The sequence below is a fragment of the Scyliorhinus canicula genome, chromosome 16 (genome assembly GCF_902713615.1).
Source record: "Scyliorhinus canicula chromosome 16, sScyCan1.1, whole genome shotgun sequence".
Taxonomy (NCBI): Eukaryota; Metazoa; Chordata; class Chondrichthyes; order Carcharhiniformes; family Scyliorhinidae; genus Scyliorhinus; species Scyliorhinus canicula.
This window is the reverse complement of record NC_052161.1, coordinates 25,802,353-25,818,744: the sequence shown is the minus strand read 5'-3', so window position 1 is coordinate 25,818,744 and position 16,392 is coordinate 25,802,353. Positions and strand designations below refer to the sequence as shown.

At 45.1% G+C, this 16,392-nt stretch overlaps 1 protein-coding gene across 1 annotated transcript in view; it reads left to right on the top strand.

Moving 5' to 3' along the window:
• The window catches only part of vwa2 (von Willebrand factor A domain containing 2), an 84,587-nt gene that overhangs the window by 13,816 nt on the left and 54,379 nt on the right, over positions 1 to 16,392 (top strand). Inside the window, exons 3-4 of the mRNA XM_038821941.1 lie at positions 7,556 to 7,630; positions 12,020 to 12,153. Coding sequence (XP_038677869.1) covers positions 7,556 to 7,630; positions 12,020 to 12,153 — 209 coding nt within the window. The remainder of the gene's footprint in view (positions 1 to 7,555; positions 7,631 to 12,019; positions 12,154 to 16,392) is intronic.

Here is a 16,392-nt window from a genome sequence, read left to right as displayed (position 1 = left end):
GGGGCCGGTTTAGCTCAGTTGGCTGGACAGCTAGTTCGTGACGTAGAGCGAGGCCAGCAGCGCGGGTTCAATTCCCGTACCGGCTGAGGTTATTCAAGAAGGCTCTGCCTTCTCAACCTAGCCCCTCGCCTGACGTATGGTGATCCTCAGCTTAAATCACCACTAGTCAGCTCTCCCCCTCAAAGGGGAAAGCAGCCGTTGGTCATCTGGGACTATGGCAACTTTACCTTGTATTAACTGATAACTGACAAATTGCACCTTTGTGAACATAGTGTGACAAAAAGCATTCTAAGGAACTCTCTTAGTGTTTATAATTTTCACTCAGCATTAACATTACTTGCTCTAAATGTCATTATACAGACTAAGATAATTGGAGACGCATTTATTGAATGTCAAAAGGTAGATCAGACTTTTTAAATGGGTAGATAACTGCTATTCATGTTAATGTGTTTGTTTGGAAACAGTTTTGCAGTGATGGCAAGACTGTACTTGAAGGTTTTAGCTTTGCAGCAGCTGTTTCTGGTTGTTTTGTTCCTTGTCCAAAAATGATTCGTCGTTGCGAGTTATAACTCGGGGAGCAGCTGTGCTCCGTTTCCAATTCCAGACACCCTCCCCCTGTGGTCGTAGGCTGCAAACAGCATCTTGAGAGATAAGAAAAATTGTAGTGTACGGTTTTGTGCACTAATTTCTCAACCTACATGTGGTCACAGCTAATCCAACATGAAGCAGAATTTTCTAATGTAGCCCTGCTGTCAGCTTATGGTGTGGGATGTTGATGGCTCAGGAATGGCAAACTGTTGGGGAAGTGGATTATCCCGACAATGGAGCTAAACACATGTTTCTGTCAAAGGTAAAATAAAAACGATATCTTATTAAAAATGGATCCTGCAAACAGTCTGGTGTTTCAAGCCAGTGTGAGACACATAGACAGTTGGACTTAGTGGGATTTATGTAGCAACTTTCACAACCTCAGGATATCCCAAAGGGCTTTACAGCAAATAAAATACCTTTTGAAGTGTAATTTTTAAAAAATGATTTGCATTGACACAGCACTTTTCACAATCATCAGACATCTTGAAACACTTTCCAGCCAATGAAGGATTTTTTGAAGTGTAGTCATGAATGTAGGACATCTGGCAGCCAAAATGCACAGAGCAAATTCCCGTAATCAGAAAGGCAGTAATGACCAGAAAATCAGATTTTTCATGTGAAGTTGATTGAGGGAGAAATATAGATAGTGGAGTGTCAGCTTTGATGTTTGCGCTCATGCCCTGGAGGGGGAATTGAACATGGAAAATTGGAGGCACAAATGCTATCAACTGAGCCATGATGGACACTCGTGGATGACTCTGAAATCTCACCCCTAGCTGTGCATATTTACACCATGCAGGGCCATGTGTCCTGAGTGTGAATTTCTCCACCATAGCATTATACAGTGGTTACGGCACAGAAAGTGGTCATTTGGTTAGCCTAACCACTGCCCCTTCTGGCTCACTGCAAGAATAATTTAGCTAGTCCCACTCCCCTGTTCTTTCATCGTAGCCCAGTAAATGTTCTCTTTTCAGGTGTTTTTGCACGCCGGAACTCCTCTGTGCAGAAGGAGATCAGGACCCCATTTCTAAATGGCGTCCAGATCTCTCAATCCCCTGTTAACGAGGGAGAGATAGTGGATGTGGTTTATTTGGTCTTCCAGAAGGGTTTTGACAAAGTCCCACGTCGTGTGTAAAATAAAGCGCATGGGATTAGGGGTAGTGTATTGTGATGGATGGAAAACTGGTTGGCAGACGAGAAACAGGAATGAACGTGATTTTTTTCCAAATGGCAGGCAGTGACTCGTGGAGTACCGGAGGGGTCAGTGCTAGGACCCCAACTATTCACAATACATATAAATGATTTAGATGAGGGAACTAAATGTAATATCTCCAAATTTTCAGATGACCCAAAGCTGGGTGAGAGGTTGAGCTGTGAGGAGGATGCAGAGATCCTTCCGTGTGATTTGGACAAGTTGAGTGAGTGGGTAAATGCATGGCAGCTACAGTATAACGTGGATAAATGTGAGGTTATCCACAATGTTAGCAAAACCAGGAAGGCAGATTATCACCTGAATGGCTGTCGATTGAAAGAAAGGAACGTGCAACGAGACCTAGGTGCCCTTATGCACCAGTCACTGATAGTAAGCATACAGGTGCAGCAGGCGGTAAAGAAGACAAATAGAACATAGAACATAGAACGATACAGCGCAGTACAGGCCCTTCGGCCCTCGATGTTGCACCGACATTGAAAAAAAAACTAAAGGCCATCTAACCTACACTATGCCCTTATCATCCATATGCTTATCCAATAAACTTTTAAATGCCCTCAATGTTGGCGAGTTCACTACTGTTGCAGGTAGGGCATTCCACGGCCTCACCACTCTTTGCGTAAAAAACCCACCTCTGACCTCTGTCCTATATCTATTACCCCTCAATTTAAGGCTATGTCCCCTCGTGCTAGCCACCCCCATCCGCGGGAGAAGGCTCTCGCTGTCCACCCTATCTAACCCTCTGATCAAATGATATGTTGATCTTCACAGCAAGTGGATTTGAATACCTGAGCATGGTTGTTTTGCTGCAATTACATCGTGCCTTATTGAGATACCATCTGAAATATTATGTGCATTTTCGGTCGTCTTATCTAAGGAAGAATGTTCTTGCTATAGAGGGAGTGCAGTGAAGGTTTATCAGACTGATTCCTGGGGTGGGGGTACTGACGCATGAGGAGAGATTGAGTCTTTCAGGATTATAATCGCTGGAGTTCAGGAGAATGTGGAGGGATCTCATAGAAACCTATAACATTCTAACAGGACTTGACAGAGCAAATGCAGGAAGGATGTTCCAATGGCAGGGAGTCTATAACCAGGATCACAGTCTAAGGACACAGGGTAAAGCATTTAAGATGGGGATGAGGAGAACTTTCAGCCATTCAGCCCTTCTTGCTTGTTCCGCCATTCATTATGCTGATGGCTGCTCATCACGTTCAATACCCTGATCGCCCCTTCCCCTCATATCCCTTGATTCCGTTAACCCCAAGAGCGATATCTAGTTCCTTCTTGGAATTGCAAAACACTTTGGCCTCAACGACTTTCTGTGGTAATGAATTCCACAGGCTCACCACTCTCTGGGTGAAGAAATTTCTCCTTGCCTCAGTCCTAAAAGCTTTACCCTTTATTCGCAAACTAAGACCCCGAGTTCTGGACTCCCCCCATCATCGGGAACATTCTTTCTGAATCTACCCAGTCTAATCCTTGTTTGAATTTTGTAAGTTTCTTTGAGATCCCTCTCATTATTCTAAACTCCAGTGAATATAATCCTAACCGACTTAGTCTCTCCTCATATGACACTCCTGCCATTCCAGGAATCAGCCTGATAAACCTTTGCTGCACTCCCTTCATATCAAGACCATCCTTCCTCAAATAAGGACACCAAAACTGCACACAATTCCCCAGGTGTGGACTCAACAATTCTCTATACAATTGCAGTAAAACACCCATATTCCTATACTAAAATCCTCTCGCTATGAGGGCTAACATACCATTTGCTGTCTTTACTGCTTGCTGTACCTGCGCACTTGATTCACGAGGACACAAAGGTCTCACTGAGTATCCACCTCTCTCAATTTACATTCATTAAAATAATAATTTGCCTTCCTATTTTTGCTACCAAAGCAGATAACCTCACATTTCTCCATATTATACTGCATCTGCCATGACGAGACAGAACGACACTCATGGGGGTCTCCCTGGGGATCAGAGGCCCCCTGGGCAGGCTGGCAGCCTGGCACCGCTGATGCCACCAGGGCACCTCTACACTGCCTACCTAGCACCATGGCCGTGGCACTATCACCTGGATGCCAGCCTGGCTACTACCAAGATGTACAGATGACACTGCCATTTGGCAAGGGCACTGCCCAGGTGCCAGACTGGCAGTGCCAATGTGCCAAGCTGGCATTTTCCCTGTACTGTGGGCTTGGGCCTGGGGTTGCCTTGCACTGGTGCGGGGAGGTGGGGGGCATGGGGCCTGCCCCCCCCCCCCCCTTATTGGTAAATTGGGGTTTTGGGGGTGTTCGAGGATCAGGTCAGGGGGTTGAGAGATTTCTAAATGTGTCCTGATCTCCTTCTGCACAGAGGAGTTCCGACGAGCGATGCTCCTCAGTGCAAAAGATGGGTCGAAGTGCGGCTTCATCGGGCATGCCCTGCTGAGGCTCTGTATCTACCCAAATGGGCATTACGTAGCGTTGAGTTTCTCGGTGCTCGGAGCGATGGGAGACACCTGGTTAAACCCGCTTGCTACGGGATTATGTTCCCGTTGGGCAGATTGCGCCCACCATAGTTTTCAGGAAGTATTTAGATGTAGCTCTTGGGGCTAAAGAGACCAAAGGGTATGAGGGGAAAGTTGGAACAGGTTACTGAGTTGGATGGTCAGCCATGGTCATAATGAATGGCAGAAAAGGCTCGAAGGGCCGAATGGCCTATTCCAGCTCCGATATTCTATTCCTGCTCCTATATTCTATGTTAATCACCTAACACTTCTCCTCAATAAATATTAGCTGCCACATGTCACCACCATTCCAGCAACCTCTGAGTTCTTGAAGTCTATCACTATCTTTTTCACAGTTCGCAATACTTTGAGGATTTGCGTCATCTGCAAATCGTGAAATTTATTTTGTTATACATATCAAGAAAATCTGTGTCTTAAATACTAATCTCCGGGGGAATCATACGGTGTACCTTCCACCAATCTGAAAATCAACCCCACCACTTCACTTCGTTTCCTGTCAGCCAGCTTCATATCCATGTTGTCACAGCCATTATTATTTCCTGAGCTTTAACTTTTCTGTAAAGTGTTGGCTGTGCTCTGCTCCATTGAACACTGGTACCAATAATGATAGCATTTTAGATTTTTTAATCACATTCTATATACCGCCATATTTCATCATGGGGAGGAATAATGTCAACATTGATGCTGTGTTTTTCTATTTGATCTTGTTATTGCTCTGGAATTCTAGGGTGTGAGTAAGTGGAACAAGATCTATGTCCGACTTTGGGCACCTTTTACAGGGGTGTTTTTCGGCAGTTGCAGTGTTGAGAAACACCCCACCATTCAACGGCACTTAGCTGGGTTTTTTTACCTCGGGGAGATTCTCTCCACCGAGGCCACACTTAGAATCATTTCCTGTGGGCAAACCCAACAGGAACGTTGCCCTTTCTCTCAAAGGGCAGCACGGTAGCATAGTTGTTAGCACAAATGCTTCAGAGCTCCAGGGTCCCAGGTTCGACTCCTGGCTTGGGTCACTGTCTGTGTGGAGTCTGCACGTTCTCCCCGTGTGTGCGTGGGTTTCCTCCGGGTGCTCCGGTTTCCTCCCACAGTCCAAAGATGTGCAGGTGAGGTGGATTGGCTAAGCTAAATTGCCCTTAGGGTCCAAATTGCCCTTAGTGTTAGGTGGGGTTACTGGGTTATGGGGATAGGGTGGAGGTATGGGCTTGGGTAGGGTGCTCTTTCCAAGAGCCGGTGCAGACTCGATGGGCCGAATGGCCTCCTTCTGCACTGCAAATTCTATGAAACGCTCCTCGCAGATCAGGGAGCCATTTTGTACGGCTGCTCCAATCTCTCCTCCCCCTCCCACCTCACCCCCCAACTTCAGTGAGGCCCCCAAGGACAATCCTCAAAACCCCCTCCAGCTGGTAAAACCACCTGCGCCCAATCCCTTGCAGTGCCATCCAGCCACCTGGGCACTCTGGCAGTGCCATCTGGGCACCGAGGGTGGCATTGGGTGCCAGGCTGGCACTATCAGGGTGTGAGGTTGGCCGTGCCAAGGTGCCCTATCCCCAACCACACGGGGGCCTCTGATGGACTGAGAGAACCCCTCCCCCACCCCCAAGGTGGCATTAAGACTGGTCCACGTTTATGGAAGACTGTACTAAACGATGCCTTGCCGAGGTCACCTAGGCACGGCCATAAGATCCCGGGCGTCAGGAGAATCCCACAAATGCATATTTAAGTGAGCCAAAGGGATCATTTAAATATGCTGACCTGGGTCAATCCCAGTGGGGGCAAGATCCAGATCGCGATGTCTCACGAGACTCCCTTAAATCCCGCGGGCATTTCAAGTGTTGGAAATCTCGGGAGAGGCCTTTCGAGAGATTCAACAGTCTTGTGCCGACATCAAGTCGGGTGCAACGAGGCAGTTAAATCACACCCCTAATGTGTGAGTGCCAGAACATGCTGGAAAACAATGTAATGAGGAAAATGAACACTGTACTACGGAAGAGATGAATGATCACAGCGCCTTCAGGCATGCTGACGCACACATTATAAATGCATACTTTAATACAAGATTCGGCTAAAGCTTTGGTTTGAGATTAATTAAAGTCTTGTTGATGGGTTTTCCACCAGTTTGTGAGTGTTTGCCAGTTATGTGGCTAATTGTGAGGTTCTTGAGACTGTGAAACATGTAATTGGAAGGAGTAAAGACTCTGAGGAATTTGAAGTATCAGTGAAGTACCTTATTGAATGTTAACAGGTGAGGAGGTGCAGCATTGTGACAGGATGTGGATTAATATTTATAATCTTCTCCGTTGCTGAGCTCCTAATCTCCGCTGTGCTGAGGGAAATATCACGTTTTGGATTATTCAAAGGCTGCTGTCACACACATCATCGTGGGCAAGCTTCAGCATTCGTAGGCTTCTGTTGAAGATTGCCTGTTCTCATAAGAGAGTGTAATTCTGGAGCACACAGTTGAGCAAAAATAACTTGAAGTAAGATAAAGTGGAAAGAAATAAAGGTTTGTGTGTGTATGTAGCACTTTTCCTGAACTCGGGGCTCCTTTTGTAATGCTTTACAACCAATGAAGTACCTTTTGAAAGTATCTACTGCCACAGGAAAATGATATTTTGGTTTGTTATTGGCAGCTTGCTAAGAATAGATGTTGGAAAAACTGTCCTATAAAACTGCAATCATGGTATCAAACACCTGATCAAATTGTCTGTTATCTTTCACAAAGTAATAACTTAAAAGAAAAGGTGCCATTTTGATTGCCTCGCATCCATTATAATCTTTATTGTCACAAGTAGGCTTACATTAGCACTGCAATGAATTTACTGTGAAAAGCCCCTGATCGCCACATTCCGGCACCTGTTCGGTTTCACTGAGGGAGAATTCAGAATGTCCAAATTACCTAACAGCACGTCTTCCAGGACTTGTGGGCGGAAACCGGAGCACCCGGAGGAAACCCACGCAGACCTGGGGAGAACGTGCAGACTCCGCACAGACAGTGACACAAGCTGGGAATTGAACGGGACGGGAATTGAACCTGCGACCCTGGCGCTGTGAAACCATAATGCTAACCACTGTGTCCCCGTACTGCCCAAATCCAAATAAAATCCAAAGATTCTCTAAGTTGTGTAGATAATCTTGTGCTTTATTTAATTGCGCATTATCTAAATATCGTTTTACAAGACAGCAAATTAAAAAGGCTGGCATTCTGCAGACTTTTAAACTTGTTTCTTTCCCTATTTCAGTCTTGTCGTCCTTCTGCTTGCAAAAACTTGACACTGATCACGGAACGGTTGTGAAGATTTCCAGTGCTGGACAATGTAGGTGACATTCTTCCTGGATTCAAATAACGTCTCGAGCAATTGCCACTAGGAAGGCTACAAAGTTCGCAAATTAGCAAGTAGCATTCCACGTTCAATTACAAAGAGCAGGTAGAAATGACGTGAAACATTCTTCGGCTTTCTGGAGACTGTCTAAAGACGAGCTTTCTTCAGGTTAAACATTTGGCTTCCTCCCATCGTAGTTGTAAATCCTAATTATTCACTTGACATGTCAAAACAGATCCGGCATAAATATCAGGCACAAATATGTGTCTAAGAAATAAATACTTTTTCGCAGGTATAATTTGTGTAAAATGAAGTCTGGAAAGCTGGCGCATATTTTCCATTTCATCACAGACTTACTTTGCAAATATTAAAGGATTATGTTGATTTTCCTTTTTTCAGTTTATGTTTCCCACTAAAGTTTCACTTTGGTAAATCCAATCTGCTTGTTGTTACCGCAATTCTGCTTCTGTCAGCTAGGATGTGAAGACACTTTGCAATGAAAATGACCTGCATGACATGAAAATGAAAATGAAAATCGCTTTATTGTCACGAGTATACTTCAATGAAGTTACTGTGAAAAGCCATTGATACTGGGCTACCAACCACATGCACACTCTTGGGTATATAATATATGTATTGTTCAGAAATGGATTAAAGGACGGTGTTCTTACCACTGTGTAAATTTGTGAATGATACCAAGCCAAATTATGATCATTAGACATAACTAGGTATCTATACAGCCCTACCAGAGACCGAGGGAGAAATAGGATGTGGCTATGAAAACATGGTAAAATGGTGCAACCTTCCCAAGCCACATCAGTCTCCATCTACTACATGAAATCAGGATAAACATTCCGCGCCACATTTAGGTTCGCACTCAACTCTAGCAGCAGACAACCCCCAGGACTTCAAGTACACCCAAAACGGTGCACCCCAGCCGAACTCCTAACTTTCCCACTCCATCCAGGGTAATGGACCACCCCTACAAATACTAAGAAGAAGAGGGTATAATATTCCTGCTCCAGCCCAACCCGAGAAGACCCCAACCCAAGAAGAAGAAGAACCGCTAAGATTCCCAATGATTGCGTGCCCTGGGAGGGAATGCTGATTTTCCCCCCTCCCAGGTACAACCAGGGGAACATCCCACAAACCATGGGACCAGACCGTGATTAGAAACAGCACCCTGCTCACCCGGATGAAAAGAGAAAGAAAGAAAACCCCCAGGGAATGACGCCGGAACTGACTCAGAATGACCACCATTACCAAGAGCAATCCCTCTTCTCAACAGCCCGGCCACAATTAGCCAATCTCACCTCAGCGATGCCATTCATACATTCTCTTGTTCTAATAGCTCAAAAGAGGACCACAGAGAGATCCAAGTGAAAGAAGGTTCAACTCCAGAGTCAGCAGGAACGCAGTCTTCCACAGGATGTAAAATCTGACCAGGCCATCGCAGGATAAGGCACAGATTCTTCAATTCATGTACCCTAAAATTAAAAACCAAAAACACCCCCACACAGATTAGCTTTAACTGGGGGCTATCCTCAATCTGTGATGACTGAACTAACTCTACAAACCCCAACCATCTACCCTACACACCGCTGCAGTTCCACTCGTCTTCCTTAAAAACCAGATAGGGGTGACAAAAATAAAACACTCTTTTATTTCCCTTCCACAAGTTGCTAAGACATTAAAAGAAAAAAAAAAGAGTAAAGTCGTGCACAGATCACACTTCACATGATCGACTCAATATGATTTTGCTGGGTTAGAATTATCAACAACACTTGCCCTCACGCTCACGTGTCTCACTCCCTCGCAGGAGAAAGGACAACATTAAATATTAAATAATCAACAACATAATCACAAGGGAGTAACATCCAGGATTATAGAAGAATTTCAGGATATAGGCATCACCCACATTGCATGAGAAGATAAAGGATAAGGCAGGATCAGCAAGCATTCTTCAGGATCTCTCCAGGTTCCAACAATTGAAGCACGAGGCACCATCACATCCACCATGCCATTTTTCCGATGCTCAGGTGGTCTACAGTCTAGTCCCCAGGCGAGGGAAACAACTCATCCCGCTTGACCACTTCCAACACCTCACCATTGGCATCAAGAATAGGATGATGGACCAGTGATCAGTGGGCCCAACTGACCCCTGGCCTCGAAGATCGGATTTGTTATGCTTTATCGAATCTGATGCACCCAGCCTACAAATCAAGATTACCAAACCTTAACAGCCAATCTTTGAACTAATTCGGGAACTCACCTCCCACCTCTCACAAGAGGCCGAGTCCACAAACTCATTTTGCCCATCCACAGCCTCTCGAACCCATCAGGATAAATGATACACCAAGTAGTAGGATCTCAATGACATGAAGGCAGGTCCTCACCAGGCAAGGTGTTCCTTTTGAGTGCAATTACTCTCTCCTGTGCCTCCACCCCTCCCAAAGTTACCCTGCAGTTCTTCAAAGTGAGCTCTAACGACCTGCACTGCAGAGCCAAGATCTTCAACCAAGACGACATTTTCAATGGCGGCCATCATCCCGGCACTACCAAAGTCACTAACTGCACTCCTGCAAGCTGGGCCCCACACCAGCCCCCTCCAACTGCCACGAACAAACAAAGAGTATTGTGATTTATCTCAACTCTTCTTCACAAAACACCAATCCGAACCTCCAGGGACGTAGCACAAGCCATGCAATCCAAGAGAAAGCAAATGTGAAAAGTGTACCAGGATAAAATAAAGGGTTAAGATGTGAGCAGTGCCGGAGCACAAAAAGCACAACTGCCCCTGTGCTCGCGTCACGTGACCCCCCCCCCCCCCCCCCCCCCCGAATGTAATATTTTTAAAAATCCTACTGGGAAGATGAAGAAAGGAAATATATTGGACCATAATCTTTTGCCACTGCAACAATGAGTTTAATGTGCACACCGTTGTAAATATGTGAATCATTTGACACCTTGTGAAGAAGTAGTAAATTATTGTTAGAGGTTTTAAACATTTTAAATGTGTCTTTCTTTTCCCTTTCTGGCCCTTTTTCTTTCTATCTCAATTCAGCTCTTATTTCTGTCGTCTCCTGTACCTGATTTGAGTCGGTTTCCCTATTTCTTCTGCTTCCCTCTCCACTCTTAAATCTCATTGGATTGAGGACATAGACTGTTGACCCTAGAGATTACCAGGGTCCCAGATGTCCTGCTGCCCTCACCACATCACTATCAGCTCACGTTTCCAGTGACTTGCAACACAGAACAATTTTTGAGCTGAAGTGCGAGGCAAAAAGCCAACCTATTGGGATTTGCTCCAAGATGTCCTGATCCAGCAAACGCTAAGCCAATAGAAATGACAATAGGGGAGAACATCCAGTACTGTTTCCATAAGAGATTCCAAATGCCAGGGAGCAAGTGATGCTATCTGGTTCACCAGCTTGAATCAAAGACAGCTGTGAGTGAAGACGAAAGCTCACAGGTGACGATTATTTCTAGTCAAGCCAGTAAATTGGACAATCCCACCCTTCTGATTGGAGAAAACTACAATGATGAGCTTTCAGAAATGGGGAGGAAGAAAAAGCGATTCACCTTCCCTCTCAGGAAAAGATAAGACATTATGGTCTGTTTATACTTAATCCACTGTCAAAGCTACTTATCTCCATGAATACTGCCATTTGTTGCTCGAAAGAATTATGTAAAACAAACCTCCTATTTTCACAGAGCGTTCAACCAATGGGCTGTGTTGATAGCAGGCACAGTCCCCCATTCCCTGATAGCAGACAGTGAGATTTCATTTCTGTTTGCGGTTAATGTTTATGTCAACAATTTTGAACAGTCAGACTGTCACAAATATCAAGGCAAATGGTGGTAAGACCAAAGGAGACAAAAGGTTTTGTGGTTTCAAAAAATATTTAATTTGTGGATAGAAATGTTTGGCGCATCACCTTTCAAATCTCTCATTTCTCAATGTCCCCTGCGGTACTCCTTAGGCAGGAGGGTAAGCAGGCTGTGCCCTGCTCCCTGTCAGTTCCTGGTGGAGCAGAACAGCATCACTCGGTAACTTGCCTTTTGATTTGTTGTTTCTGTTCCTCCGGGGTACATGCCTCCCACTGGTATCCTGGTTAACTTATATGAATCAAGACCTGTGGAATCAGAGATTTTAGACTGTCTCAGGATGGTACATTAGTGCATGATGCAAAGCATTGGAATGCATGTGTGAGCTATCTAGCTCAACTTTAGAAGTTTGAATTTGGGGATTGCATTATTAGAACCATGCAAAAGAAAATATTGCTGGAAATACCACTGCAGCTCACTTTTGTAGGCTGCTGATAAATTCAGTAATTTCAGATTATATCAAATTAATGTCAATTTTGGTCTTTTATTTTGTAGTGATGCAGTGCTCTGCAGCCATTGATTTGCTGTTCATGTTGGATGGATCATACAGTATTGGCAAAGGAAGCTTCGAAAGATCCAAACATGTTGCATTCAAACTTTGTGATGCCCTTGATATAAATCCTGACAGGGTAAGTTCAAAAGTTTTCTTCATTATTAAAGTTTATAACCACTTAACACACGGACAGGTTCTTACATGTTGTCTGAATGAAATAGTCTGTCAGTAATCTAGGACTGGGCGTCTAGAAGAATGGTAACTAAGCCCACTTGGTCTATTTTTAATTGCTGGTTCTAATGCCAGGTGAGAACATTCAAATGATCAGTCACCATTTGATGAAAGTTGTCAGAAAGATTATACATCTAATTTTCCTTTCCATTCACTAGCTTCTGAAAGACAGTCTGAGTTTTGTCTCAAGTATAGGATCTGTAAAGGTTGCTGGGTGGCATGGTCTATTGGGACGCAAACTTAAATACACGATTCCTGTATTTCTTCTAAACAAAATTGTTACACTGGAATAGTTTGAGAAGAAACATGAATATAAATCAGAGTGATTGCTGGGTGATCATTTGAAATGGCATGTTTTTGTTAGCTGTCTACAGTAGTTTAAATTTCAAGCTTTAAGCAGTAACATTAATGGTGGAAAGCTGCAATTAGCGGCCAATATAAAAATATGGGTGTGATGGCCTGTACCATTAGTTATCCTGATTTGGGAAATGGGATTTGTGCACAGTTTCACTCCTAATTGTAATGATGTCTTATAATCCTTGTGATGGGGCAAGGAGGTGTTAATCGTTATCACCCCTGTCTTGTTTAAAAGGAAAATGAGTAGAGCTGGAGAGAGGAGAAGGATGGAAGATTGGTGTTGGTAGGTTTAGTTTGTCCTTGCTGTGATTGAGGATAGACCCCCAGTTGGGGCTAAACCATTTCGGGTTTTTAAGTATTTGCATTAAAGCTTGTCTGTTTTTGAGTAGGCTGATGTGGGATTGGTGTTTGCGGCTGAGGATTCGGGATGAGAGCGGCCATGGCTATCCTTTATGTGAGGGTGGTTACTGCGAGTGAGTTGGATGTCTCCTCCCTGGGGTTGTTCTTTTCTCCTTTTACCACCTGGGTGAGCATTATGCTGCCCCTGCTTCTGGTCTGACCTGGTGTAAGTGGGTGGGTGGGTTCTCGGGTGGCGGGGGAAAGAGGGCCAGCCTAACTCCCAGGACGCCCGATTGATGGGTGTCCTAACGGAGGTTCTTCTCCCGGATTGGGATCCCCTTTTGACTAAGGTTAGAGTGATTATCCTTTCACCCCTGTGAGTGGGGGTGGATTTCGGTGGATACAGGCTCGGCAGGGTGTGGGTTTTAGGATTGTGTGCAAGGTCCTGGGGGCATAATTTCCTGAGATTTCTTTTAGGCCTGTGCTAAGCTAGGCCACGCCTGGCCCCGTGGCTGGTATGCTGCTGTTCCTGAGAATCAGATGTGCCCCCTTTTGACGATGCCTATGGGGTGGGAACAAGTAGAGGTTTGGTCCCCTGGTACATGGAGATTGAGGTGATGGGTTAAGCACAGTAATTTGTAGATATCCTGTTCTTTTTTCTTTCCTTGCGGTAAGTGTGATTCTCCCCTTATTGACTGGTGGCTGTCTCTCCTCCTCGTCGGAATGCTGCCCGAGAAGTTGGGGATGTGGGTTGGATACTAGTTCCCTGTTCCATTTCTTTTTGCATTTTTTTTTTGTGTACGGTATTGTTTTGTAACTTTGTTGTGTCAATTTCTAAAATGGGAAATCCTGATAAATATACTTTGAGGAAAAACATATTTGAAAAAGCAGAAATTTCAATGAGCAGATGTCTGTCTGAAATATCAGCATTGAGAACCTCATCGTGAATCACTTTACTGAGATGGAAGGGGCTGAAACTGCTTAAAGACCCAATGTTGCTTGAAACCAGAACAGCCTGATAAGCAGACACCGTAAATACAATACAGCAGAGTATCACTGGGTGGGTGGTGGAAATTAGTTGAATGTATGTCTGTCAGGAATCCGTCGAGTCCTTTACATTGGCATGTGGAAGGTAAGGGCTGATTGAACTCCCTAAACATTTGGCGTGTTAATAAGTTATAAGTGGTATCTTTGTAATTGATTCCTACAATAATGGCAATTAGTTAGGGCCATTTGCTCGATACAGGCGGCTGCCATGGCCAGTTGTGAGCATCGTAAAAGTTAGGAATTGGACTTCTGACAATGTGTCAATTGTTTAGTCCTGTACTAACATATCAGCAACAGTGATCTTCTGACTTCAAGGCCATTGTGTTAGCAACTGTACCAAGCTCAGGTTCAGTGAAACAGTCTGAAGTTTCACAAGTGAGGAGGAACCTATGACTATTTCAGTTGATGAAGACCCTTGTACCATCATTTTTCGTAATCTACTGCTGAGATTAGATGCAGCTTTGTTCTTGTGATAAACATTTTTTTGCAGCAGTTTTATTTTAGAATATTGAAGTTAAAATTATAAATATGAGTGCAGTATCTCTTATATTCTTGCCTTGGATATGAGCACCCTTGCTCACTCTGTGGAATAATAGGTGATAAAACGTGTCACAGACGTTATCACATTTAAGGATGCTTTAATAGTTTTCCACAGACGGGGATCTGAAACTACCTTGGTTTTTAATGTTTTTGAGCAAAGTGGAACAAAGAATAAAGAACAAAGAAAAATTACAGCACAGGAACAGGCCCTTCGGCCCTCCAAGCCTGCGCCGATCCAGATCCTCTATCTAAAACTGTCGCCTATTTTCTAAGGATCTGTATCCCTCTGCTCCCTGCCCATTCATGTATTTGTCTAGATACATCATAAATGATGCTATCGTGCCCGGCTCTACCACCTCCGCCGGCAGTGCGTTCCAGACACCTACCACCCTTGGCGTAAAGAACTTTCCACGCATATCTCCCTTAAACTTTTCCCTTCTCACCTTGAACTTGTGACCCCAGTAATTGAGTCCCCCACAAGACACCTGGATGAGAGGTTAATATATTCAATGGAAGTTATTTTCCCCAGACATTAAATAATCAGTAATTTGTAATTTATCTGGGAAATTAAAACACTCCAGGCCCATTGGATGGAAAGTCCAATAAAGAAGGGAAATACTGGGTAGCACGGTGGCACAGTGGTTAGCATTGCTGCCTACAGCGCTGAGGACCTGGGTTCGAATCCCGGTCCTGGGTCACTGTCCATGTGGAGTTTGCACATTCTCCCCATGTTTGCGTGGGTTTCGCCCCAACAACCCAAAAGATGTGCAGGGTAGGTGGATTGGCCATGCTAAATTGCCCCTTAATTGGAAAAATAATTGGGTACTCTAAATTTATTTTTAAAAAAGAAGGGAAATACTGGGGGCTGGATTCTCCATTGCCTGATGCCCATATCGGAATTGGCGATCGAGTGGAGAAGCAACTCCGACGCCCAAATCAGGGTCAGCACCTGTTTGACGCCGGTCAGCCATACTCTGCCCTCTTGGAAATGGCGTCATCGTGTCACGCAGCGCATGCCGTTGCAATGGTATTGGCGCATCATCTGCCCCCAATGGGCCACATTCCCGACGGCGCGGGACACATGTAGTCTCAGCCATGCAGGAACCCGATGGCACCTGCGGACTGTGTCCAGCGCTGCCACATTCCGCCGGGATCCGTGCTGCTAGCCGGGGGGGTGGGCTGCAGCGAGGGCTGGGAGGTCTGTGGGTGGGCTGTGGGGACGTAGATGGCGGGTTGGGTCTGCGCATGGCCGGCGCCGTGTTGTACGGTGCAAGGGCAGCATGGTGGTGCAGTGGGTTAGTACTGCTGTCTCACGGCGCCGAGGTCCCAGGTTCGATCCTGGCTCTGGGTCACTGTCCGTGTGGAGTTTGCACATTCTCCCCGTATTTGCGTGGGCTTCGCCCCACAACCCAAAAGATGTGCAGGCTAGGTGGATTGGCCATGCTAAATTGCCCCTTAATTGGAAAAAATGAATTGGGTACTCTAAATTACAAAGAAATTGTTGTACGGTGCGACTGCTGCAGGTCGTCAGTCATGAGCATACGTGCCCACGGACCAGGCCATTCTCTGGCTGTTTTCGGTGCGGGATCTGGGAGTTTCACCCGGTGCCGCTTCTAACCCCTCACCGACCCTGGAATTGGTGAGGGTTTCACAGAGAAACTTTAGTCGTGAAAGACCACACATGCTCCGTCAACACTTAGTGGCTGAAACGGAGAATCCAGCCCTGGAAATCTGAAATGAAAACGGGAAACATTCAGCGGGTCTGGCATCTGTGTGGAAAGAAAAACAATGACCTTTTCACATCAATGTCCTTTCATTGAATCTGCCAATGAGTAGTTCCAGAATTTTTATTTTGTATTTC